At 35.6% G+C, this 25,469-nt stretch overlaps 1 protein-coding gene across 2 annotated transcripts; it reads left to right on the forward strand.

Moving 5' to 3' along the window:
• Window positions 1-159: 159 nt before the first annotated feature.
• On the forward strand, window positions 160-22,880 carry mtrr (5-methyltetrahydrofolate-homocysteine methyltransferase reductase). 2 transcript variants are annotated; one of them, XM_058764900.1, is made up of 15 exons: window positions 160-408; window positions 1,084-1,237; window positions 1,330-1,483; window positions 1,556-1,673; window positions 1,759-2,137; window positions 2,723-2,836; window positions 3,379-3,523; window positions 3,701-3,789; window positions 3,988-4,168; window positions 7,375-7,417; window positions 7,909-8,095; window positions 8,411-8,529; window positions 16,781-16,873; window positions 21,128-21,313; window positions 21,408-22,880. In XM_058764900.1, the coding sequence occupies exons 2-15, from the start codon at window positions 1,094-1,096 to the stop codon at window positions 21,550-21,552; spliced, it is 2,097 nt and encodes a 698-aa protein (XP_058620883.1). In that variant the 5' UTR covers window positions 160-408; window positions 1,084-1,093; the 3' UTR covers window positions 21,553-22,880. The 2 variants fall into 2 exon arrangements, with proteins under 2 accessions (XP_058620883.1, XP_058620882.1); XM_058764899.1 differs by having other exon boundaries at window positions 163-408; window positions 3,379-3,532; window positions 21,408-22,879.
• The last annotated feature ends 2,589 nt before the right edge of the window (window positions 22,881-25,469 follow it).

A 25,469-nucleotide genomic window follows, 5' to 3' on the forward strand; every position in this document is an offset into this window, starting at 1 on the left:
CACGGCATTTTCGGGCAAATTTGATGAACGTTGAGTGGATAATTAAAGAATCATTTAAAACACTTAAGAAAATTGTTTAGGACTAAAAAAAGAAAGAAACCTATCTCTTTCTCCCAAACTTTAAAACTGAAACATACAAATGGTTTATTCCACTCTCGCGATAACTCCAACACATAACGCGAGTCTAGCCACAAATTTATATTCCATACAGATTGACTAAACATACTAAGATTAGTCCTTGACTAGTATATTTTATTATTTACAAATTGTTTATTTCTGCAAGGCCATGTGCGAGTCCAGAGTAACGTAACGTAACGTGGTATGCTGTTCTTCCAGTTCATGAGAGCATGAAATTCAGTATGTTACTCGGCCCGAGACGCGGTTGGAGTTGTCATTCACAAAATCAAGGTAACTTTTATCAATTTAATCGATTTAATCTCACCACTCACAATTTAAATTTGTGACCAACATCTGTTTTAAACCTCGGAGGGTCTAAAAACAGTGCTTGGTGTATTTAACACAAACCTGTCAACTATAAATGAGAGTACGGACTGTTTTGATTTCTTTGACATTTTTACATGTCTGATATGAACAGTCACATGACCAGAGCTGTTCAATTCCAGTTTGTACATGAAAGATGATGCTTTTTGCCCCACAAACATGTAAACACAATATAAGTCATATTTACAACGTAATATAATGTATTATGCGTACATTACTCTGTCGCATAATCAGAATCGTAAGCCATGTAAATACATGGTTAACAATCTCATTTTTAAATAAGTAACATATGAATTAACTTTACAATTAAAAGAGAGAGATATGCAAATTAAATATAAATGCTTATGTAATTGTTGTTAATATTACATCACACATATTGGAAATTAGCTTTGAACCATTCTAGACTGATGAATTTATGTAATTTTTAATTCATTGTTTATTAAATCATGTTTATAGTAAATGAATACATTTATTTATAATATCTATAATACATATTTTTGTTTTAATGTAGAAATTGAATATTTTTATTGTTTTTCGCAACATGCAGAAATGATTGTCAACATTTTAACCCTCTTTATCCAGCTTTCATAATATGCCGTGTGAAGTTGCCGCTCGCTTCTTGATATTCTATGGATCTCAGCGAGGTCAGGCTCAGTCTATAGCTGAAGAGATCTGCCAACAATCAGCTGAACATGGGTTTACAGCTGATGTCAGCTGTCTGAGCAACCAGCACAAAGTATGTTTCTTGCCTATTGCTTTTCATGGATATCAAATCTTTGACAGGGATTTATCAGAATTGACTGATGCAACTTTCCCATGTATTCCCAGTACAACTTGGATAGTGAAATCCGGCCAGTTGTTTTCGTGGTTTCCACGACCGGTGATGGTGACCCTCCAGACACAGCTCAGAAGTTTGTGAGAAAGATCAAGAACAAATCTCTGCCACACGACCACTTCTCCCATCTGCGTTATGCACTGTTAGGTAAGATGATCATTCTGTTATGTAAGCGTGAGCTCCACCCATGAGCACTTTTTCATGCTGTTATATATGCAGCTTTGGGAGACACAAACTATGCAAATTTCTGCAACGGGGGCAAGACCATTGACAACCGTCTGCAGCAGCTTGGTGCTAAACATTTCTATGCCACTGGGCATGCAGATGACGGCACTGGGTAAGCATGAATGTTAAGTAACATTAAAAAAGGCATATTCTCTGATGTATTGTCTTGTCAAACTCTAGGGCTCTTTTCTTTCCAGACTTGAAGTAGTGGTGGATCCTTGGATTGAGGGACTCTGGGATGCTCTGAAAAAAACGTTCTCCAGCATGGCTACTTCAGATCAGCTGGGCGCTGACCTTAGTGACCGTACACAGGAAAATTATCATAAAAATGCATCCGACAAAGAAAAAAATAAGTCAGATCTAGAAGTTGATCTTCATCTTTTAAAGCTGAGTGAAGTAGACTCACAAAAAGGAAGAGCGATTACATCTGACAGCAGTGATGCAGAGACTCTTTCTACCGCGTTGGTTGCATCTCTGAAGCAATCAGTACCACCATTGTCAGAGTGTGCTCTTAATGTTCCTGCACTTCCTGCTTCATATCTGGAGGTCCTTTTAGAGCAGGTGTCAACTGAAGGGGTATGATCTTCATTTATAGAGTATAGAGATCAATCTTAAATTCCATGGGTCTTATTCGTGAAACACAAGCTAGACAGAATTTACTGTGTAAAACATTTAGCTTTTTAATTTATGTAAGCATGGATTTAGGAACATTTATGCATAAGATTTTTTCAGTAAATGTTTTTTGTGTAAATCAGTGGTTCTCAACTAAGGGTATGGGCCTGCTGGGCGCCTCAGCAAACTTCCAAGGGATGGCTATTTAATTATATTAAAAATCTAAATGAATTAAAATGCTAAAAACAAACAAAAATCAAGATTTTCTTTCCCCCCTTAAGTAACTTGTTTCGAACATACAGAATCTTAGATCTTGTAGAATCACAAAATGAATCATGGTTAATTAAGTTTAATTATCAACAACAAGCAGTGTTTTCAAATTTACAGCAAAAATATGAGAGGCCTTTGAATACTTGTGTTGGACAATGGGGGGCATTTGAGTCAAAATGGTTGAGAAACAGTTGTATAGATAATGTGGGATAAAATATAATTTTATGAATTGTTTCTATTATGTCTATAATTCTGCTAATTAACATTCTCCTTTCATAGGAGACAGTCCCATCTGATAAAGAGGGTTTTCATGAGGTGTCCATTTCAAAAGCAGTTCAATTAACTCTAGACAATGCAGTGAAAACTGCCATCTTACTGGAGCTTGATATTTCGGTAAGTAGCAGTATTAAAATTCTGGCTGATACAAATGAACCAGTAATTATTTAAATAGTAAATAAATGTTTTTTTATTTAAAATGAATCATCGCAAATGAATGGCTGATATAAAAATTTCATGATATATTATGTAAATAAAAAAAAAAAAAAAAAAGATTTTGACGATATTATAATGTACAGTATGAAAAATCGATATTAATTGAGCTAAAATTACATTTAACATGATTATTAAATTATTAGTATTTTTTTTTAATATAGATTCATATTTTATCTAAACACCAAATTAAATGTAATCTAAATGTAAAAACGGATGAACAAATAAATTTGGGTATTTTATACATTTGTTTTGAGGAATACATAAACATGTCTGTTTGACTGATCCCAAACGAAATTCTAATAATACCCAAAAGTTTACTTTAGTAAAGTTTATTTGGTTTGGGATAAGTCAAATAGACATGTTTATGTATTCTTCCAACAACAACAACAAAAAACGATGTTGTGTTCTTTGTGTAGGAGTTATAATAAATGTTGTTTCTTTAGGTGCAGAACATTGCTTATCAGCCTGGAGACGCCTTTGATACTCTCTGTCCAAACAGAGCCAGTGAAGTTGAGGAGTTGCTGCTCAGACTAGATCTGCAAACGCAAAAGAATTGTGCTGTTCAGGTCAACTTGCTTAAAAACAACAGTAAGAAAGGTATTGCAGCCATTGTTGACATAATCAGTGACACCAGGAACGTTCTCCTCAAACTGTGCCAGAAAACAGATAATATAATGCATTCCACTCACAAGTCAGAGAACTAGATTCAGACTGAACAACCAGAAATGTTGAATAAATGCATAGCCGTTTTTTTTTCTTTTACAGCAGCAAAAGTTCCACTTCACATCCCACAGAATGGCTCTTTGCAGTTTATTCTCACCTGGTGTTTGGAGATAAGGAGCGCTCCAAAAAAAGTAATTTTGTGTTATTAACCTTATTTAGTGTGATAGTTGCTGTGCTGTTGAAGTTCTGAACCTTTGATTTAGCACTAGCGCTTACTGAATACGCAACAGTGCTTTTGATGCACCGCTGGGTTGTTTTATTTAGCTTTCACAGGGCTGTAGTTTGAAGTTCCTGGACAGACCCTGTACTCTGTTCTCTTGTGCTTTCAGGCGTTTGTGCGAGCATTAGCGGACTTCACTCAGAACGGTTCAGAGAAAAGAAGACTTCTGGAGCTGTGTAGCAAAGAAGGCTCAGCAGACTACAACAGCTTTATCAGGGACGCCAATGTATGTTTGCTGGATCTGCTTCGGGCCTTCCCATCCTGCCTACCTCCACTCAGCCTTCTGTTTGGTCAGTAAACACATGATCTGCTTGGAAATGACTGGAATGTGGATATGTTTTCATTTCATATCAGCATGTGCAGTTTGCATGGTAAATGTGCCTGATGTTTGGAAGCGTTTGCAGTCCTTGTACCACTAGATGGCAGTAAAACAACATTAGTTCAGAGCCCCAGCTTTGCTTTTTCTCCTTTAAAAGGCAACTGCAAATGTAGCCTCTGAAAAAATACATTTTAAACTTAGCAATAGCTGTTTTACAAATTTAAGAAATTTAAGCATGTCAGGGGACACAAGGAGAATGATGAAAAATTCAGCAAATATAAACTAAAAATTAAGGCTGTCAGTCGATTAAGATAATTAATCATGATTATATTTCATAATTAATTGTATTAAATGCCATCAGTCTCTTTTTAAGGGGGAAAAAAATCAATGTGTAATTACTGGGTTCGGCAATTTGAGTGGATGACACTCTGTGCTGAGAATGTATTTCTCCAGCAGTGCTCTTTACTGATTTTGCTCGCACAAAAAACACAGATTTTTTCTCAAACCCTATCAAATGCGCACAGAAAATATGAACCCCACATTATGTACTCTAAAGGTTCGGTAAAATGTTTTTGAATGAAGTCTCTTATGCTCACCAAGGCTTGTTTTCTAAATTAATATACATTTTAAATGTCATTTATTCCTATGATGACAAAACTGAATTTTCAGCCATTACTCCAGTCTCCAGTGTCACATAATCTTTCAGAAATCATTCTGATTTGGTGCTCAAGAGACATTTCTTACTCTTTATCAGCGCTGAAAACGGTTGTTGCATAATATTTTTGTGTAGACTCTTCAAAAGAACAGCCTTTATTTGAAACTAAAATATTTTCTAAAATAAAAACTAAAATGTTATAAAAGACAAATTTAATGCATTCTTTCTGAATAAAAGTGAAAAAAAAAAAAAAGTTACCCAAACTTTTCAGTGGTAGTATTAGTTTTGCACAATGTATAAGAAATCACTGTGCAATGCAAATAACCTTGACAACGTAAAGTTTATATTTTGTATTAATAAACCTTATTTAATCCTTCAAGCGATAATTAGTTGTTTTGGAGATTTCATGTTGTACAGTAAACCTTTGCTGTGAAATGCAATAAAATTCTCCATCAAGGTGATAAATATGCTGTCACCTTGATTTTGAGGAACAGCTGGTATTGCTGAAATTATTAATGCATACCATGCTTTAGAGAACTGCAAGGTAGTCGTAATGCAATGACCCTTGCTGATTTATGCGGATGTGGCTGGTGGATTGTTGCATTGGATGCATGTACATGTAGTTTTAATCTGTGTGAATATTACTGCGACTTTGGCAAATTAAGGATTAACACGGTGATTCTCCATGGCACAAATCAACAGAGATGCTGGTTCAGCAGCGTTCGACAGCACATTCATTTTATTCCTAAAATCACTCTGCACTGGTGTGTTCTGGCAGTAAGATCATTGTCATCAGTCAAACAGTGTTTCTCCTGACTTTTAGACTTCCCTGACATTAAAGAGCAGTGTTTTTCCACCAAAACACCATGTGCCTTTTTGATGCATTTGTTTGCACTCATGAGAGGCTGTAATTGCAACAGCTGCTCTCTATATTGAATGTTTGATTGTAATTAATTGTTAATATTGAGGACCTTCAGCATCTGCATATGGTGAGCTTGAAATGAACATTTCAAATTGATTCATCATTTCAGCGAATTGGAGAAAATTATATGTCATTTGCTGACTGATGAAGGGGAATTTTAAACACTTTATTTGAGCTGAGAAACAACTACCTCTGTGTTTTTAACAAGGAACATTATGTTAAGTGTAAACAACATATTAAATTTCATTGGAAGACATAAAATGGTATTAGATGCACTGAAATCAAAATGATTGGGTGAAAACAAAATCAAAAAGTCATTTATACAAGCCTTTGTTTGGAATAACTAGACAAATTTTAACAGGATACATTTTGAATATTTTTATAAGTGATTATAGTATGTTCTTCCTTCAGCTAGTATCACTACAAAAGTAGAAATGGAAATGAAAGGAAAGGTGCCAGAAGCTTCTCGGTCTTCTGAGAAATGATTTTTGCATTAAATACCCTCCCGGTCTTTACACAAGCATAGGAAAACCTTCTTTATTAATGTGTCAATAACCAAGAGCATGATTTCTTCTGTGGTTGGGGACTTTATAAGGCACAACTAGGGAACTCTAATGTAGAGTGAGTGTGAGTTTTGACTGCAATATGCTTCCAGAGTCTTCAGCAAGTGTGGAGTTCGGTACATTTTCTGTCAATATTATCATTTGCATTTACATCAAAATGAATTAAACCTGTTAAAAATGAGTTAAACCTCTTCTCGCATGCATGCTCCCATTTCTGCATGTTGAAGAATATGTTGTTGGATATTAAATTGTTTCTGTTCACATTTTTCTCTTTTTGGCACTTTTAGCCAAATATTTTAAGTTGGTGAAATTTCAGTTCATCCTTCTCTGTAATATATTTCATTGATAACATTATCAGTTACATTTCTTTGGAAACACTATTTTTTTATTATTTTTTTTATGATCAATTTCTTATTATCAATGTTGAAAACAGTTGTGCTGCTTAATATCTTTGTTGAAATCATAATTTGTTTTCAAGATTCTTTGCTTATGAAGTTCAAAAGAACAGCATTTATTTGAAATACAATTTTTTTTGTAACATAAATATCTTTATTCTTACTTTTGATTAATTTCACGCATCCTTGCTGAGCAGAACTATTAATTATGAAATTATTATAATTTTTTTTTTAATCTTACTGACCCCAAACATTGGATGATAATGTGTATAAAAAATAGAAAGCAAAAAATGTTTGGAAACCACACGAATACTAAATGATCAATTATTAACCAACGAATTGGCCTAGCCAATATTTCGGTCTGGCCCTTAACATTCTTAAAACATCAAATTTGCTGAACCTTTCATGATTATATATATACTGTACTTGCTTTAAACATCAAGGCTGTCCTAAAAACTCATTTGCAATGAAACATTGTGTTGTGAATTGAGCTATTCTGAGAAATTGGCCCTCACCAACTCAAGAGGCTTGGGTATCATCCAGAGGGGGTGATGCCCTAAAAGAGAAACTCAAGACACGGTCGAATAGCCTCAAGGTCACAATGCCATCTTCATCTCTGATCTCTCCTCTGCTTCATTACAGAACATTTGCCAAAGCTTCAGCCCAGAGCCTATTCTGCTGCCAGGTAAGAGACCTTGTTTGAAACACCTGTGCTTTATATTTGGACTCAGAAATTAAAGCAGAGACATATCCAGGTTGTTATTTCTGTCTTGTCCTTCTTTGATGTTGTGAGGTTTATTATAGACAGACATGAATTTGATGTATCACTTACTCTTGTTTGATGATACTCCATTTGTTGTGATCAAAGTCAAACACTGGATGCAAAGGATGTCCTTTCAGAACCGCCTGCCACTTTCATTTGTTTTCTGCCTGTCTCCTTTGCCTTGTAAGTGGTCTGGCATCCACACTAATGTCTTATGTTTAGTACGCTGATGCTTGTAGGATACACAGAAACATTAGGGCTCTGAAATATTAAAGTCCGGTCAGCAGGGGTCCCCAAGGCCTGATAGAGGCAGGCCATTAAGAGAGAGATAATGAGGTCCACCGGCTTGCTCATGTTCAGGGTTGGTTCTGGATTGTTAGCACTTAGTCTCTTATTTTTGTCTCGTTCATCAGCTCCAGCCTTCAGCACCCTGGGAAAGTTCATTTCGTGTTCAATGTTGTGGAGTTCCCTGTACGTCCCGAGCATCCGGCGAGGACGGGGTTGTGCACGGGCTGGCTGGCTGATCATGTCTCCTCAATCTTGCGGCCCCTTGGGACGGTACCGGCTTTAGAGCGTCTAGGCACATCAGCCCTCCCGAAGGTTAGCACTGTAGGCATTACACATTAGCAAGCCTGTTCACCTTCGAATTAGCCTTTCACAGTCCCTGGGAGGATTTGGGCTGAATTGGGTTGTTTGATTGAGGTAAAAGCTGGACAGAAATAAGCTCCGGAGGAAGTGGATTAATCCTTGCAGCAGAATAGAACAACAACAACATAAAAGCTTTTGCTTTAGATGCTATCTACAAAATGTATGGAACTGGGTTTGCTATAGTTAAGCAGATGTTGTATGTGGGATTACACAATTTGAGAATCCCATCACTGCTTAGAGCTGATTGGATCTAAATGTCATCTCCAGGTACATGTCAGGCCTCGTCCCAGCAGCACCTTCCACTTACCAGCCGACCAGTCTGTTCCTGTAGTGATGGTGGGTCCTGGGACAGGTGTGGCCCCCTTCATTGGATTTCTTCAACAAAGGTACATTCAGCAGATTTATTTCACCCTTTCTTTTCAGATGATGTTGATACTGTATAATATTTCATTCTAATATGTGACCCTTGACCCCAAAACCAGTCTTAAGTCGCACGGGTATATTTGTAGCAATAGCAAACAATATATTGTATGGGTCAAAATTTTTGATATTTTATTTTTATGCCGAAAATCATTAGGATATTAAGCAAAGATCATGTTCCATGAAGATATTTTGTAAATTCCCTACTCTAAATATATCAAAACGTAATTTTGGATTAGTAATATGCATTGCTAAGAACTTCATTTGGACAACTTTAAAGGCGATTTTCTCAATATTTAGATTTTTTTTTGCACCCTCAGATTCCAGATTTTCAAATAGTTGTATCTCAGCCAAATATTGTCCAATCCTAACAAACCATACATCAATGGAAAGCTTATTTATTCGAATCTCAAAATCTCTCTGTTGACCCTTATGACTGGTTTTGTGGTCCAGGGCAACATATATTGTTTTATTGTAGTGCTCATGAAAGTTCAATCAGTGTAGTGCAGTGTGATATGCTACACAATATTTTTGTGCAGATACCAACATTCTGGCTGATAACAGTAAGCTGATAATTATGTTAATGTAAAGGTTGAAATCTTTAGCACTTAAAAAATTAAAACACACTAAATGCTAGTTAATTATCAAACAAGGCGAAAATAGGCCAAAAAGTTATATATACATATAATATCAGCTGATATTGATAAAAAAGTATTATATCTGTAGATCTGTTATATCTTGTGACCATATATAAACCTATATATATATTCATACTTTTAATGATGCATGAAATTAAACAAAAGTGGCATTTAAGATTTATATTATTTAAAAAAAAAAAATAAATAAATAAATAAATTTCTGTTCTTTTGAACTTTCTATTCATCAAAGAATCCTGTAAAAATATCATGGTTTCTACAAAATTATTAAGCAGCACAACTGTTTTCAATATTGATAATAATAAGAAATGTTTCTTGAGCAGCAAATCATCATATTATAATGATTTCTGAAGGATCATGTGACAATGAAGACCTGAGTAATGATGCTGAAAATTTAAATGACATTTTAAGAGATCTTAAAATAGAAAAGTTATTTATATTTTAATATTTCACAAAATTACTGTTTTTTTTTTTGTTTTTTTTTAACAGTACTTTTGCCATTTTTGTCCCAAACACGGCTGTCAGTTCAACGTCATAGTTGTTATTTGCAGAATGACTCCACACTCCATAGAGCAATAAGTCTAAACAACCCTTTATCATGCATCTTCAAAAAAATAAACAAGATTTTTAAAGCGGAAGGAAGTTTATTGATTCTCATGTGTAAAAGTAGCATAAAAACACCTCTAGGGTGATGAGGTTGAAGGAAGAAGAGAAAGTGTAAATGTGCTATTGACCTGCTCCCTGCCATATTATCTGTGAAGCCTAATAGTGTTTCCGAAGACCCTGGTGTTAAAATGAAGAAGGGCATAAATTCAGGATCTAGTTGTAAAGGTGTCTTGTGGAGGCCTGTCATCTCAACGTGTGTGATTTATACTCAGTGCCAGGGGCCTATGAAGAGTGACACACCAGGACTACATATGAATGAAGCCGTCTGCCCTGGCGCAGGGTTGGCCGGTGATGTGATGCCTGCTGTGTGTGTACACGAATAGTTTGTAAGTGACACAAGGGCCACAGGTAATCACAAGGGCTAGTGTCCGAGCCGAACGCGGTTGATGAATGTTTCAGACATGTCTGGGGGACGGTGAGAGTGGGATGAGACATTAATGATGAATGACAAAAGTTGTCCTCAAACACCACATCACCTTCCATACCGTCAAGGTCGAGGCATTCATGCAGCACAGCATGTTTGGTTTAGCTCCAGGCCATGGATCAATAACAAATTGGTTTCTTTTAATGTTTTTGTGCACTACTTAAATGGTTTTGCAAATATATCTATCTATAGTTGAATTCTTATTATTAATAGTAGTAGTATAAGTAACAATATTTTATGTGTTCATATAATGTTCTACTTTTCAGTTAATATTTAATTAACTAATTAACATATTGGGGAAGAATTTTACCTCCAGTTTAGGTCTCACGTTTCTTCTTAGGTTTCGCTAAACAGTCCTTTAACAATGATAAAAATACCACAATTATAACAGAAGTTGCCTGCTCATTTGTAGACAATATGACAGCAATTTACACATTTCCCATCTCAAGTACAAAAGCCTTTTCTTGGACACAATCATCCACAATTGTGAGAGAATTCGAGACAGATTAGTCATGGATGTGCAGGTTTACTGCCGATGTGTGCTGTTGAACTTAGTTTCTATGCCGTTCTTAACTAGAGATTCTCCTAAATACAGCTACCTTGATGCCAGCCTTCAATTAAAGATAACGATCACCATTCTGTCAGCAAGACATTGTTTGTGTCACAAAGCTCAGCGTTTCCTCTTTAGGAGCAAACAGCATGGGATGCTTCGATTTCCTCATCTGTAAATCAATGACAGCAGGCAGACAGCCGGAAATGTATTGTGCTGTGGAGAAAGTAGGAGACTTGGTAAGAATCTCACAAAAGGTCAAAGCCAATTCATCTGTTTGCAGGCTGCCAGTGAGCTTTAGGCAGAAAGGACTTGATGCTTCTACAGAATTAACTGAACAAACTATATGACTGCCTTCAAAACAAAAGCAAAATTAAAAGTAGCATTCTGCTGGATTGTTATATAAACTACAGCAGTGCGTAGTGCATTTAATCTTTAATCTGATTCAATGATCAATCAACAAATTAAACTCACTCATACTGCCAAAAATGACTAAAATGTCATATTTATTTGACAGATAATCAATTTTCTTGTCCCTGATAATCAACATTATGCAGGTGAAACTGTAATATGAACTGCAGCAGTGCTAAACTGCTCACTGCATCATAATTAACACAAACTATCAATGTATGAATCAAACTTACTAAGAATGCAGATTTATTATATCCATATACATGCTTATAGTAAAATTACATAAAACAGTGAAATCGCTCCAGAACTCTGTCCTGTTTAGTTGCACTCGAGAGAGAGAGTGACGTGTGAGTTCCACTGACAGAGTCTTCACTCCTATTGGTTGTCGCTCACGAAATTCGTAGCTCATTTGCATGAAGTTAAACATTTTGTAACTTTGTGGCCAATATGACCAAAATCTTATATCACGAGTTATTTTATTTTACGGTAAAATATATTTCACAATAGTTATTTTGGCTTTAAATAAGGTCTTTTATGATATACATTTTTTGTTTCATAATTCTTGTTACCAGTGTCAATATCACAAAAATACAAGCCTAAATTAAAAGCAAACAAAAAAGAAAAACAAACTCAAGCTCACGGAAGACAAGTAAACAGTCAGTGATTACATAAGAAACTAATTACAATCAATAGGACAAAAAACTATAGTACAACAACTGAATAAGAAATGCTACATACAATGTATAATGTAATCAAATGTATAAAAACATTGCATATTCTTCACTGTATAATTTAAATATAATTTTAATCTTATTAAAGTTACAAAAGTGATTTCGTCAAGAGCTGTGAGAGATTTTCTCTGTTCTCTCATTAACATGAATGACAGACAGCATGAATATTAGACTGCTGTCACTTTAAGAGCTGCCCGGATCCAGTATACTGTTACACATGTGTTTTTCTTTCTCAACTGTTTGCTTTCACTTACAACCTAAATTACTGTGTTTACAAAGATACTTGCAAAGACGGGCATTTTGACAAGTTACAGTACAAATGTGTGTATTTAACTGTTCAAGGCCTATAAAGTGGAGAAAAAAACCTCAATACTCTTGCACTCTATGAGCACCATCTCCAAGACGCATGCATATAGCAAAATAACTTATTTTTCGCTTCTGATTGCCTTTCAATGGCTTAAAATCACTTGTTTTTAAACTACAATGCTTAAAAACGCACGCAAATGATGTTTTCGAGACCATGTAGCAATGTCACACGAGCGTGTAACTGCGATAAGAGACCGGTTGATAAATTTCTAGCCCTACATTCTATCGCCAGTGGTCACAACAACATAGCAGGGTCTTGGCAACCACTGAACACACACTAGTATCATCAAGTTCACTCACATTTTCTGTAGAAAAAGTAAAGCTGTGGTTAAATGTTATTAAGAGACATAAAATGCTTGTTCACATCCGCTTCTTTGTTCACACTTTGCATGCTGTTCGCCGGTCAGAGAAAATGTTATTCTGAGCTACTACAATAAGCTTTGAGGTCACCGCATGTCCCTTGCTTTCATAATGCTGTGCATATTCTCAGAGGAAAGTGAGGAGGAGGATTACGTAGTATGGTGATTTATAAAGGTGAATGTTCAGAGTAGGCCACTGACTCGCTTTTATTCTTCATATGAAAAGGTAGCAGCTATTGCGTTAGTTCCTATTCTATCCAACTGCAGGCTGTAATTTTTTTTTAGAGATGCGGATATGTCGTCCTCGCTGTCGCAGTACAGTTGATTTGTATTCAGGATGGGATCTGGTCTGCATGGTGTTACAAAATGGAATCCAGGTTTTTCATATTGGTACCGGCCCCTCTGGGGCAGCATAAAGCCCCACTAAAGCTAGTTTATTGAAGCCCATTTCCAGATTGGATATTGAACTCCCAGATGCTAATGGCTCTGCTGTGGACCCTCTGTTTGTTCAAATGCCAAACTCAGTTGAGCCAAGCTCTGAGCAGATGGGCGTGACCAAAAGAAGCATCCAAAATGTTAACCCTGTCTCGCAAAATATCATTCCCTGCCGAGAGGGACAGCGGGGAAATGGATGTGACAGGCTGTGTTTGGTTATGTGTGTTATTTAAATTTCTCATCAAGACAATGCATAAAGTGATTACTCTCAATGAAAAAACATTTCCCATGCATTCTCAGTTTCATTTACCCTTTAATCAGTGGTTGTAATTGTTTGTGTAACACTGAGAAAATGTTTTATGAAATCCAGAAAGTAGAGTGTTTATTTCAGAGGCTGTATAAGGGGGTGGAGACGAACCACTCAGAGAAATGAATGGGAGAAATCATTAATGCTCAATTTGGCAAATGTCGGAATTGAGGGGGACATTTAAAAGAGCTAGTTGCATTTTTGGTAGTTTATTTACTCTAGAATGTGTATGTGCAGTGACTGGACTGTTTTTTTGTTTAATTTGGCTTACGTTTATTTTATTTTATATATATATTTTTGTCAACTTTTATAGCTGATTTCATGTAGCTGATTCACAATTGTGCGGTATATTTTGCCTGTTTTAACAAGTTGTGAGGTATAAGGTCACGATTTTGAGAAATAGCGGCAATTGTGGGGTATAAAGTCTCAATTGTGAGAAATAGTCACATCTGTGAAGCATAAAGTCATGATTTTGAAGAATAGTTGCAACTTATGTATAGATATGCATTTTTAAAAAGGTGTAATTTTGGGATATAAAGTCACAATTTTGAGAAACAGTCACAACTGATATGTATAAAGATGTTATTTTGAAAAATAGTCGCAATTGTGAGGTATAAAGTGACAGTTGTGAGAAATAGTCGAAATGTGCTCTTTGCAAAGACCCTATGGTTGCTTTGTCCGACATCCATGGCGCTCTCATGCCACACGTTCTCACGCAGTGAAAAATACATCACGGAGCAAAAAGAAAACTGACAACATGCCGACAGAGAAGGTTACATTAGATATCAAATTTGGACTTTTTTTTTAAGAAAGTCAAACAAATACGGTTTTGTGGCTCTTTGTGTTGTTTTGTCGTGACAGATCGCTGTAGCGCCTCGGTTAAAGCAGCAGTGAACCGATTATCTCTTCATCTTTACTAGTTATAGCATGAACTAACATGACTGAACATCAGAAGTTAATCTTGTTTCAACTGCTGAAAGACATCAATACACACCATTTTTCAAGTTCAAGTCCATCAAAGTTAATCTGCTCTCCTGTCTGGTTTATAGATCAGACAAAAATGGCAGATTTGCCGTTATGATTGGTCAGACCGCCTGTTAATCAAACTACCTCTGAAGGATCAATTGTGGGTTTTATTTTGGTCTTTCTGAATTCAAGTAGAAGTATTTGCATGCTTATTGCCTACAAGCAATTTTTTTTAACTGATGTCACACACAAAGTAATCACATACCTGGAGTATAAAAAGATGCATGTTCTATTTTATTAACATCAGTCCGTAAACAAACCATTAGTATTCTATTGCCTGGCTGTTGCTCAACATGCCACTAAATTAAACATAAAGGCATCACAAAAACAACTGCCTGACAGAACGACTCGAATGTGAGCGTTTTGCTTTGCTTGCCAGTTGTTCACTGCATGCGATGGGTCACTGAATCAAGGACCCGAAATGAAAAAGAACAGATTGTAGATGTTTGAAGAGAAGCTCTGTTTTGTTTTCCTGTGGTCATCTCGTCCACACTGTGGCTCATTGGTATTCTAATCGCAATTAAACTGTATATTCAGCAGATGGGGAGAGCTTAATGTCTGAAACTCGGCTCACTGCAGTGTTTTGAGAGATATCAGCATGATGGAGGGCATCTCACCCTCAAAGTCCTTCGGGTGTTTCTACATTCCACTTCTATTAATGCCTCTGAAAGTTCCAGACCGTGTTCTATTTCTGAATGCTTCATTTAGGTTGACCGAGATGACTAAAGGAGTAGACACAGTGGAGTTTGTTTCTGGCCTGTGTAATGCATCTCTAACAGATCTCTTCCTCTGTTATCATGTTGGAGTAAAGATGCAGTGGAGTAGACAGTGTGCTGCTTTTTTTCAAGGGCCTAAAGAAGTTTTGATTGTGTTTGTGCAACGTTTTCTCTCTTATCTCTGGAGAAGTCTGTCAACCTTTAGCAGGTGCAGTGTACAGATAGTGCCCAGTACCTGTAAGTCACCTTAGTGTAGGGAATTCTGGGAATACTGCCAGATCTTTTGGAGGACTTGCTCTTAAAGAACACGTCCAGATAAATATCAAGGTTGTTTTTCTACAAAAAGCGATTTTGTGTTTTTGTGGTAATGCAGCAGGTCAGAGAGTAGTAAAACGCCACATGCCAATTTATGGTTTCATCATTGTGAAACTATGAAGTGGATCATTTGATATTAAGATTTTTGAATATGTAATTAGTGATCAGTCAGGTAGATTAATCGGCTCATATTCAAAAACTTGTTTCATTTCCAAAATATACTGACAGCCTTTTTTTGTAAATAAACTTTTAATTTATCTTTTAATGATTTTAAATAAATTTGGGTGTATATCTTTGTCATTAAAAAAAAATGGTTTAAGTATATATGTATATATTGGCATGATAGGGTTGCTATGATTTTTAGTAGCCTATATCAATACCAGTGAAACATGATATATTATGTCAAGGACTGGAGTAATGGCTGCTGAGAATTAAAAATTAAAATGGTTGTAATAATAAAATTGTAATAATATTTTACAATATTACTGTTTTGATTGTATTTATTTTGATAAAATAAAAGCAGCTTTGGTGAGCAATAGAGACTTCTTAAAAAAACAAAAAAAACAAAACAAAACAAAAACATAAATCGTACCACATCCAAACCTTTGAACGGTAGTGTCTCTATAAGTAAATATTACTGATATTTTTAAAAGTGATTTTCAGGAAGTAATAAGGAACAATTTTAACAATTTTTTTATTGTTATTATAAACATAATAGACTGTGGCAGGCCTATTAGGCTTAATACACAGCCTGGTGCATGGAGCTCATATTTTGACACAAACCATATTTTTTCCCCCCAACTGTTTACATTAATAACTCGCCCAGAGACATTTTAAGTAAGAAGTACATTTGACCATTTGCACACATTACCATGAGGCATAAACATATAAATATGCATGTGAGCATTAGAAAGCAGCCGCCTGTCAGTCAGACAGCCGTTGGCTACTGAATTGAGTCTGCACTTGGTATTACCAGATCTACAGAAAGGCTGAGATTACTTTATTTATTTATGTATTTATTTTAATATTGATTTGGTACCAAAGTAAAAGGTCGTTTTGAAATCCCTAATTGGCATTACTTTGACCATTGGCCATCCATCTCTATAGATATCAACATTAAAAACTGAATGATTTCAAAAAAGCTTTTAGAAACAATTAAAAAAAAAAAAGTGCTTACTATTCAATATGTGTGTTATAACTTTTCATTTTATAGAGACATTATGCTCAATTTTGCATTATTGTTTTGACCTGACAGAGAGAAAGAACGTGAAGCGAACCAGGAAGCAACTTTCGGAGAGACGTGGCTCTTTTTTGGATGTCGCCACAAAGACAAAGACTTTCTTTTCAGGTATGTGCATCACAAACATGCAAAAAATGACTTTCTTAATTTGTTGTTTGTCTTATTTTCCAGAATAAATATCAAAACCGCCTTAAATTTATATAAATGTACTTGAGAAGCAATTGTTTATTGAAGTGTTTTTTTTCTTGTTGTAAGAATAAACCTCATATTTTGTTAGATGCTTAAAATACTACAATTAGGCTATGAAACAAATTCAATTTTAAGATATTCTCTAAAAAAGCCTTATTATCTGATGCAATCTTGTGTCCCAAGTAAATTATGCTGTTTTAAGAATGTTTAGATGTATTTCACTGGAAAACAAGAAAAATAATTCTGATTCAGAAAATCGATTTTTGCATTATTCCACCATTATTCCACCGTCCCCTTTTGCAACCTGATCATATGTTATCTCCATAACCTCAGAGTATTTTTCACTCGATCTGCCAGCTTCACACAAGCTCTTGGCGTCATCTTCTCTTAGTTGCTATCAGCCAGAGGCTCCTGTTGCACCGTCCTTGAGAGTAATGATTGGGAAAGCAATGAAATTAAAGTACTCCCTCTGAGAGTATGGGGCATATGATACGAGACATTATATAAGATGATTGGGGTCCTGCTCTCCCATAGGCACACAGTCATAACTCATGTGCAAGGTCCTGAGTAATGACATTGGAGCCTGGATTGGTGAGTATTAAGTGTGTGTTGTGACAGCGGGGTGGCACACAACGTTGTATCAGCGCTTGCCTCTACTTGACACAAGAGCTAATAACAACAAGATCAAAGTCAAGGTCCTGACACGCCGTTTGAATCTTATCTATCTTTGCCTTCAGTGTTCACGAAGATCCAAGGATTGTATTCATTAATGTTTTAATTCACGTTGGTCACACTGTGGTTTCATTTATCATTTTTTTTCTCTGCATTGATTAAGTCGATCAATAAAATGCGCTTTGTGTTGCTCGGTGTAACACCCTCATTGTCTGCTATGCTTTAATGAGCAAAGTAGAAAGTGCCGGTGGCATTTCAGATGAGAAGGCGATTGAAAACCTGGATTGTAAAACTCAACGCTCACTGAAAAACAAAAAACGAACCGGCTAGCCATCAGGCAGCCTGCTAAAGAAAACAAGGCGTCTGCAATCAATTCTAATCAAATATGATACTTATGAGTGTTAAAAGGGTGAAATCAGCCTCAATCAGGGTTGTTGAAATAAAGAACACTTGTCTTGGCCCCCCGTCACCAATGAACCTCTTTGTTTTTATGGATTTGGATTACATGAGGAGGGAAAGCAGGCGGCTTAGATTCTGGAAAAAAGACAAAGGATCACTCAAGTCTGTTTTCTTTGTAAACATTCGATATCTGTCACCAGAACGCCTAGAACAGCTCATCTGGACCAGTTAAGATGGATGTGGCTCCCAGATGGCCCACGCAAACATATGTACTCAAAATCATGAAGCATGTGCTATTAATAGACCTGATTGTTAATGACAAGGAGTTTCGTCATTTAGATGCAAAATTGCTAGCTTTGCTTAGTTAACTTGCGCATATATGTATATATGTATGTGTGTGTGTGTATATATTAGTGCTGTCAAAATTAGCACTAATGTTAACGCATACGATTAATTTTTTCAGTTTAACGCCTTAAAAATATTTAACGCAGGGGTGGGGCTACTGCTTCTATCTTTTTTTTTCTTGACAAGAATTGCATTTATTTAGATGCAGAATGTATTTATGACCACATTAAACAGGCTTTTTTAGACACGCACTCCAGCTTTGCCTCAGCGCCTGGTGATAGCGCAGAAAAGGTGAAGAGGGAGCTTGAAGTGAAACAACAATGATCTGTGGTCAGATGAGATGTTGTCAGGTCATATGTCAGTAAAAGCGAATTTTCCTGTCTTGTCAGCCGTTATATTGTGTTCATAGCATGTGCTCTTCAATTGCATGCACAAATGCAGTGGTGCGTGATGTATTTAATTTCATATTAAAGTGCAAATGAAACTACGAACATGCAATGTCTTAGTTTTGTCGTCAGTTATGTCAAATTGTTTTGTCAGAATGGAAACATGTTCAGCAGCGGAAGCTCTTAAAGCAGCAAAAATAACCTAATAATAATGCTGTGATGTCTGTTAATCAAAGAACAAAAGAAAAAAAGAGGAAACCAATAATTTTTCTAGCTTTTAGGATTCATCTATATTTAATTTGGAATGTTTGATAACTTTATTCAGTTTCTTTATAATTCCTAGTTGCTGAAGGGCACAGGCAGTCAAGATTGTTTTAAGTTCACTTAAATTAGAATTTGTTATTTTTTCAAATCTAATAAATGTTAAAATTGACAGCTCTCAATTATACTGCAATGTTTAATGGCTATAGTCAATGGTTAAATATTAGGAAAAAGAAAACAATTTCTCAGTAGTATTGGTATCAGTGATACTTTCCTTCCGTCATAAAAAAAGATGCCATTTAAACAAATGTGACCTTGGACCACAAAACCAGTCTTAAGTCGCTGGGGTATATTTGTAGCGGTAGCCAAAAATACACTATATGGATCAAAATTATAGATTTTTCTTTTATGCTAAAAATCATTAGGATATTAAGTAAAGATCATGTTCCATGAAGATATTTTGTAAATTTCCTACCGTAAATATATAAAAACTTCATTTTTGATTAGTAATGCATTGCTAAGGACTTCATTTGGACAACTTTTAAGGCAGTTTTCTCAATATTTTGATTTTGTTGCACCCTCAGATTCCAGATTTTCAAATAGTTGTATATCGGCCATAATATTGTCCGATCCTAACAAACCATACATCAATGGAAAGCTTATTTATTCAGCTTTCAGATGATGTATAAATCTCAATTTTGAAAAATTGACTCTTAAAAGACTGGTTTTATGGTCCAGGGTCTTTTTGCTGTTTCTACATTAATTTGAAGATTGAATGTAAAATTATTGCAATATAAAACTATATTTAAAAACTTTAATGTTAGGTGGGATTAATCATGATAAATTGTGATTAATTTCAGAAAAAATTTGCAATTTAATTAGTTTTTTTTAATGGATTGACAGCACTAATATATGTAATATATGCAATGGCAAAGCTAAAGCTGTTAGCAGCTGTTACTCCAGTCTTCAATGTCTGAGGGTGTGTAGGAGAGGTCTATTTCTTTTCTAAGTAATTGCAAAATCTGTTTTGCACAGCACTACTCAGATTTTCTTCAGAAACTTTCAAAACCAGTTTTTCTTTGGATTTGGATAATTGGAGACTCTGTTTACGTGGTGATTTCTTATTCAGAGTACATGTCAATACTCAGGTGTTTGTGATCCATGTAAACATGGCTATTTTCAGATGTTGTGTGCGAACGCTCGCTTCATCTGTTACATCACCCATCTGTTTACATTTCACTCTGTCGTCCTCCTGTAGCTTCAGTGGAAATTTGCAGTAGATGCTTGAAAAGCTGTATGACAACTATTGTTTGCTGTAGTTCCTTATTTATTTATTATATATTTATTAGAGTACATTATTTATGCTATATTTGCTCATTTTTTACTCGCCCTCAGATTGTTCCAAACCTGTAGCACACCAAAGAAGAAACGTAATAGACAAGCAGTTACGACTTAATGAATAATAAAAGACTTGGTACTACACAAGTTTACCTAAGACACTTTTATGGTGCTTTTATACACTTTTATAGAGTCTTTTTTGAAGCTTAAAGGCTCTATTTATTGTAATTGCATGGAAAATAGTGACCAGTACAAAATTTCTCATTTTGTGTTGAACAGAATATAAAGTCTTACAGGTTTGGAATGATATGAGAATATTTACTTTAAGGCAATAAAAAGTGGCTTTTGCCAAGTGAACATTCGAGGAAAGCAGAGCAATTGATTGCAAAAGAGAGTCAAACCTTGAGCTTGACCCTATCTGTAACCCTCTCATTTTTCCATCTCTCATTTTTGTTGAAATAGCACCCAAACCTTTGTAAGAGGCTGAAATAAAAGCTGTTACAGAAGCGATTTACAACAGCAGCCTTGAGGTTTTCTAAACTTTCTTGCCAGATGGATGAAGGAGATGAAAATTCGAGTTTTCGAGTGCAATACACTAATGAGCTCCATTGTTGTTACTTCACTAAAGCAAAATCTGAGAGAATCTAATTTGCCATTTGTACCATTTGTGTGTTTTAATGCACAAGTTTAGTTTAACCACTGCAAAAACAACCACTGACTGATGAAATAACAGTGAAACGCGGTAATAAGCACATTACTGCTTTTCTTCTAGAGAGGAGTTGGCGAGATTTGCGCATAATGGAACCCTGAGCCATCTGATCGTGTGCTTCTCCAGAGATGAGCCTGATGCAGTGGGAACTGTTAACAGACCAACATATGTCCAGCATAACTTGCGTCTCCATGCTAAAAATGTTGCCAGCATCCTCCTCAAAGACAAAGGCTGTCTCTATGTCTGTGGGTGGGTACAAAACATAAATGCTTTGACTTGGTTTGCCATGTGTACCCTCACATTTTGCTCACCAGGAATGAGACAATATCTCACTGATTTACAGGGATGCAAAGAACATGGCAAAGGATGTGAATGACACACTACTGGAGATCATAGGAAATGAACTTCAAATCGATAAACTGGATGCTATGAAGACAGTAGCGGGACTTCGTGAGGAGAAGCGATATCTACAGGACATCTGGAGTTGAGAAAGCACACATACAGAACACAAACAAATAGTGTCTTATTCGTTGACACACGTGCAAGCTACTTTTTGGCCATTTTAGTTCATATCCACACAACAGGTGCTATTGAGTGATAGCCAAATTCATTAACCGACTGCCTTTCAACTGCCTTAAGCTTTTTCCCTCCTTTTCAAGTATTTTAAAAGCGTTTAGTAAATTATCTGGAGGTACGGTTAAAAACGCTTAGATTAGATATGTTTGCTCAAAACTTTTGACTGTGCCTTTTATGCAATTATTAAAGAGGAGCCCCGCATAACCGTTTCATTCTTTGAGGACCGTTTCTGTACGTTTAGATACAGCTCAGGTAAAATATGCATAATGCATCAGACTTGGAAGGCAGGAGGATGCTAGACATGAGAAACCAAAACATGACAGACTGGATGGGAAAACTGTCTGAAGCTGCCAAATCCAGGATCATCTGCAGCATTTCCGTGTTTTTCAATTCCAACAGTTTTTTTAAGATTAGAGAGGATACTCTAGAGTCATCCATTTTCTTCCCAAAAAACATTTTGCTATTTAGGTTTCAAATTCACCTCAGATACCAACAGCAATTATACCGGTCTAGAGAGTTGGCGAGTCTATTGTTATACTCCAGTATTGTGTTAAACCTGTCAGGCTAAGAAAACATTTTGATTGAAAGTCTTTAACATGATACATACCTGTACTCACTGTAAGTAGTCAAAAATAAAATGCATACTAGAAAAGAAAAATAGTATTTAATAGACTGTCATTTTATGGCAAGGGCTTTGTAATAATTCTTCATAAATGTCTAATTTTGAGTGCATAATATTCACAGTATTTTCTTTATCACATATCACAGTAATTTCTTTGTGCACAAAAAGTATTCTCGTAGCTTCATAAAATTACGGTTGAACCACTGATGTCACATGGACTATTTTAACAATGTCCTTACTACCTTTCTGGGCCTTGAACGTGGTAGTTGCATTGCTGTCTATGCAGGGTCAGAAAGCTATCGGATTTCATAAAAAAATATTTGAACTTGTGTTCCGAAGATGAACAAAGGTCTTACGGGTTTAGAACGAGATTAGGGTGAGTAATTAATTTTTGGGTGAACTGTCCCTTTAACAGTGGAATTCATGGTGAAAAGCTACATTACCCATGATGCTGTACAGAAAATTCCACCAATCAGAGTTGCAGTGAGAAAATTACATCAAAAGGAACGTTCTCTCACATAAAGCACCAATTTGGAATTTTGGAATTTTGGAATTTTCCCTGACTAAAGCCATTAAGTACACAGATTTATGCATTTCTTTTTGACCGATTTTCAAATAAAAAATTGCTTGGCTGATTTGCTTAGTTCATGGCTTATATAACTCTTTAATAAACATACTTATGGGAAATTGCTTTGCTGACAAAGCCAACGCTGCTGAAAAAGTGGGCAGCAATTAGCACAACAAACGCAACTAGCAGCATGTGGCATCTCATTTTTCAAATGCCTGTCATTATTGCAAATAATCATCCAGTCATTATTGCTAAATAAGCCTTCTCAGGTGTTTATTTGGTGACAGTGACCGGCTGACTGTAGGCTGTCTCTTACATATCTTTCTTTAAAATCGCTCTTTGGCTAAACATCCGTTCCGTGACATTTCGTTTTCTGTATTCCCTAGCTTGGTGGCATTAATCATCATCTTTATGACCTTTCTTTACATGCGCCTCAGACCACTTTTGTCTCAAGTGTTATTGCATAAAGAACAGACTTGAGTTTTCTGTCTGTGATGCTGACGTCTGGTAAACACTGATTGTGCGTGAGGACTCTTGAAAGCGATGTTTCACGTCAACACTCCGGAGGGTCAGCAGGCTAATGAGACCATGTAATCACGGAAGAATAATTACAGAATCCCTCACCTCATGAGGTTATGAAGTTATGAACACAACCCCTTTAGGATTTCATATCCGTTTTGAATTAGGGATCCTACGGATTATAAATGTTGTCTCAGAGCGAGAAGAGGGTTTCGGCAATGAGTAACGATGGAGCTGTGATTTGGGACGGTCATGAATTTATAAGTGTGGCTCTTAAAATTTAAAACAAGCACTTGAGATTTTATGGGAACAATGAAATTGCAATCGACTAGAAGTAGTGAATGATGTTTTTATACAGAACAATGCAAACAAAACTGGTAACTGGTAGAAAAAAGGGTTAATTGGATGATATAATTTATACATATATCAAAAAAGTAAAGATATTTTAATATTTTTTTATTTATTTATACATCTACTATAAATAAGTGTTGACTTTCACTGTGTACAAACACAGTTGAAACATTCTTCAAAATATCTTCTTTTCACAGAAGAAAGAAAGTCATACAGGTTTGGAACAGCATAAGGGTGAGAAAATGATAGAATTCTAATTTTTGTGTGAACTATTCCTTTATCTATAGGGAGCTGATCGAGACAAACTCTTTGTAAACAGCATTCTTTGGTATTTCCTGTACAAACACAGTAAAAATCAAATCCTCTGTGAAGTTTGATTTAGCTGACCCGTTTAAAAACAGACAAAGCCAAAAGAGCGAGGGGACATCGAATCATCAGATTTTTGTCTTGTTTTAATTTTCTTCGTTTCTATCCCATGAGCCTCTCTGCTTGTTTACGAGTGTTATTTGCATCTGTACTGGGGAACGGCTCTCAGGACAGCGCTGCAAAGGCACATAAATGAATCCCATAATGAATGTGCTGCATTAATGATGGGTTTACTTCTAAATTAGATACTCTTAATTAAAAAGGTTCAAGGTGCCTTTATGACTGGAGCGCTTAGAAGAGAAATGGTAATCTGAATAAATCACAAAGGCCACAAACTTGCAGAATGCTGGTGGTTATGATAGATCTCCCTGCTAAGAATGGCTTAAATGAAGCAGAAAGATATGTGTTAGAGGTAATGATTATCATTAGAGGAACCTCCGCTTCAGTCCACCGCAGTTTCTCTCGTAGTTCGTCCAGGTGTATGATAGTTGACCATTTCTGGGAAATTTTGTTAGGTTTGACATTTTATTGCCACTGTAAGGGGAAGGGTAATGACATTATCAAGTCTGGCCAGTGCTGAAAAGGATTTTTAATAAACTCTATAGACCTCTACAAAACTCTTTTCAGTAGAAGGAACAGAGTTATAGGCTACCCAATAATTATAACAATAAATGTGCTATTTAGTGTTAAAAAGGAGAGGTCAGATGTCACTATTCCACTGATAATAGCCACCGATTTACAAAGAAAAGGGCTGCAGCTCAACTGTTACTTCTCAGTTATAAATCCGATCATTTTTGTCTTGTTTTCCAGCAAACTCTTGTACTTTTATCATATAGAATAATTCATAAATAATAATTAGCATTATTGTTCAGAAAATATATCTTGAAGTTAAAACATTGATCATTTTTGCATCGTTTTAACCATAACATAACAAAACCTAGCGAGGTTTATGATTAAAACAAAACCAAAGGGGTAAGAAAAATGTACATTCTCTTAAATCACATCTTAACATCATTCACTATTTTTCTAATCAACTACACTGTAAAAAGTGAAAGTTGACTTAACTTAAAAAAATTGAGGAAACCCATTTCCTTAAAATTAAGTACATAATAATAATAATAATAAAAGTTAAGTGAACTTGACAATTCAATTAACTTATTTTTTTAATTATCATTTACTTAAAAATTTTAAGGCAATGGGTTTCCTCAATTTTTTTAAGTTAAGTCAACTTATCACTTTTTACAGTGGGTACAGAAAGTATTCAGACCCCCTTAAATTTTTCACTCTTTGTTATATTGCAGCCATTTGCTAAAATCATTTAAGTTCTTTTTTTTTTTCCTCATTAATGTACACACAGCACCCCATATTGACAGAAAAACAAAGAATTAATGACATTTTTGCAG

The sequence above is a fragment of the Onychostoma macrolepis genome, chromosome 24, assembly GCF_012432095.1.
Source record: "Onychostoma macrolepis isolate SWU-2019 chromosome 24, ASM1243209v1, whole genome shotgun sequence".
Taxonomy (NCBI): Eukaryota; Metazoa; Chordata; class Actinopteri; order Cypriniformes; family Cyprinidae; genus Onychostoma; species Onychostoma macrolepis.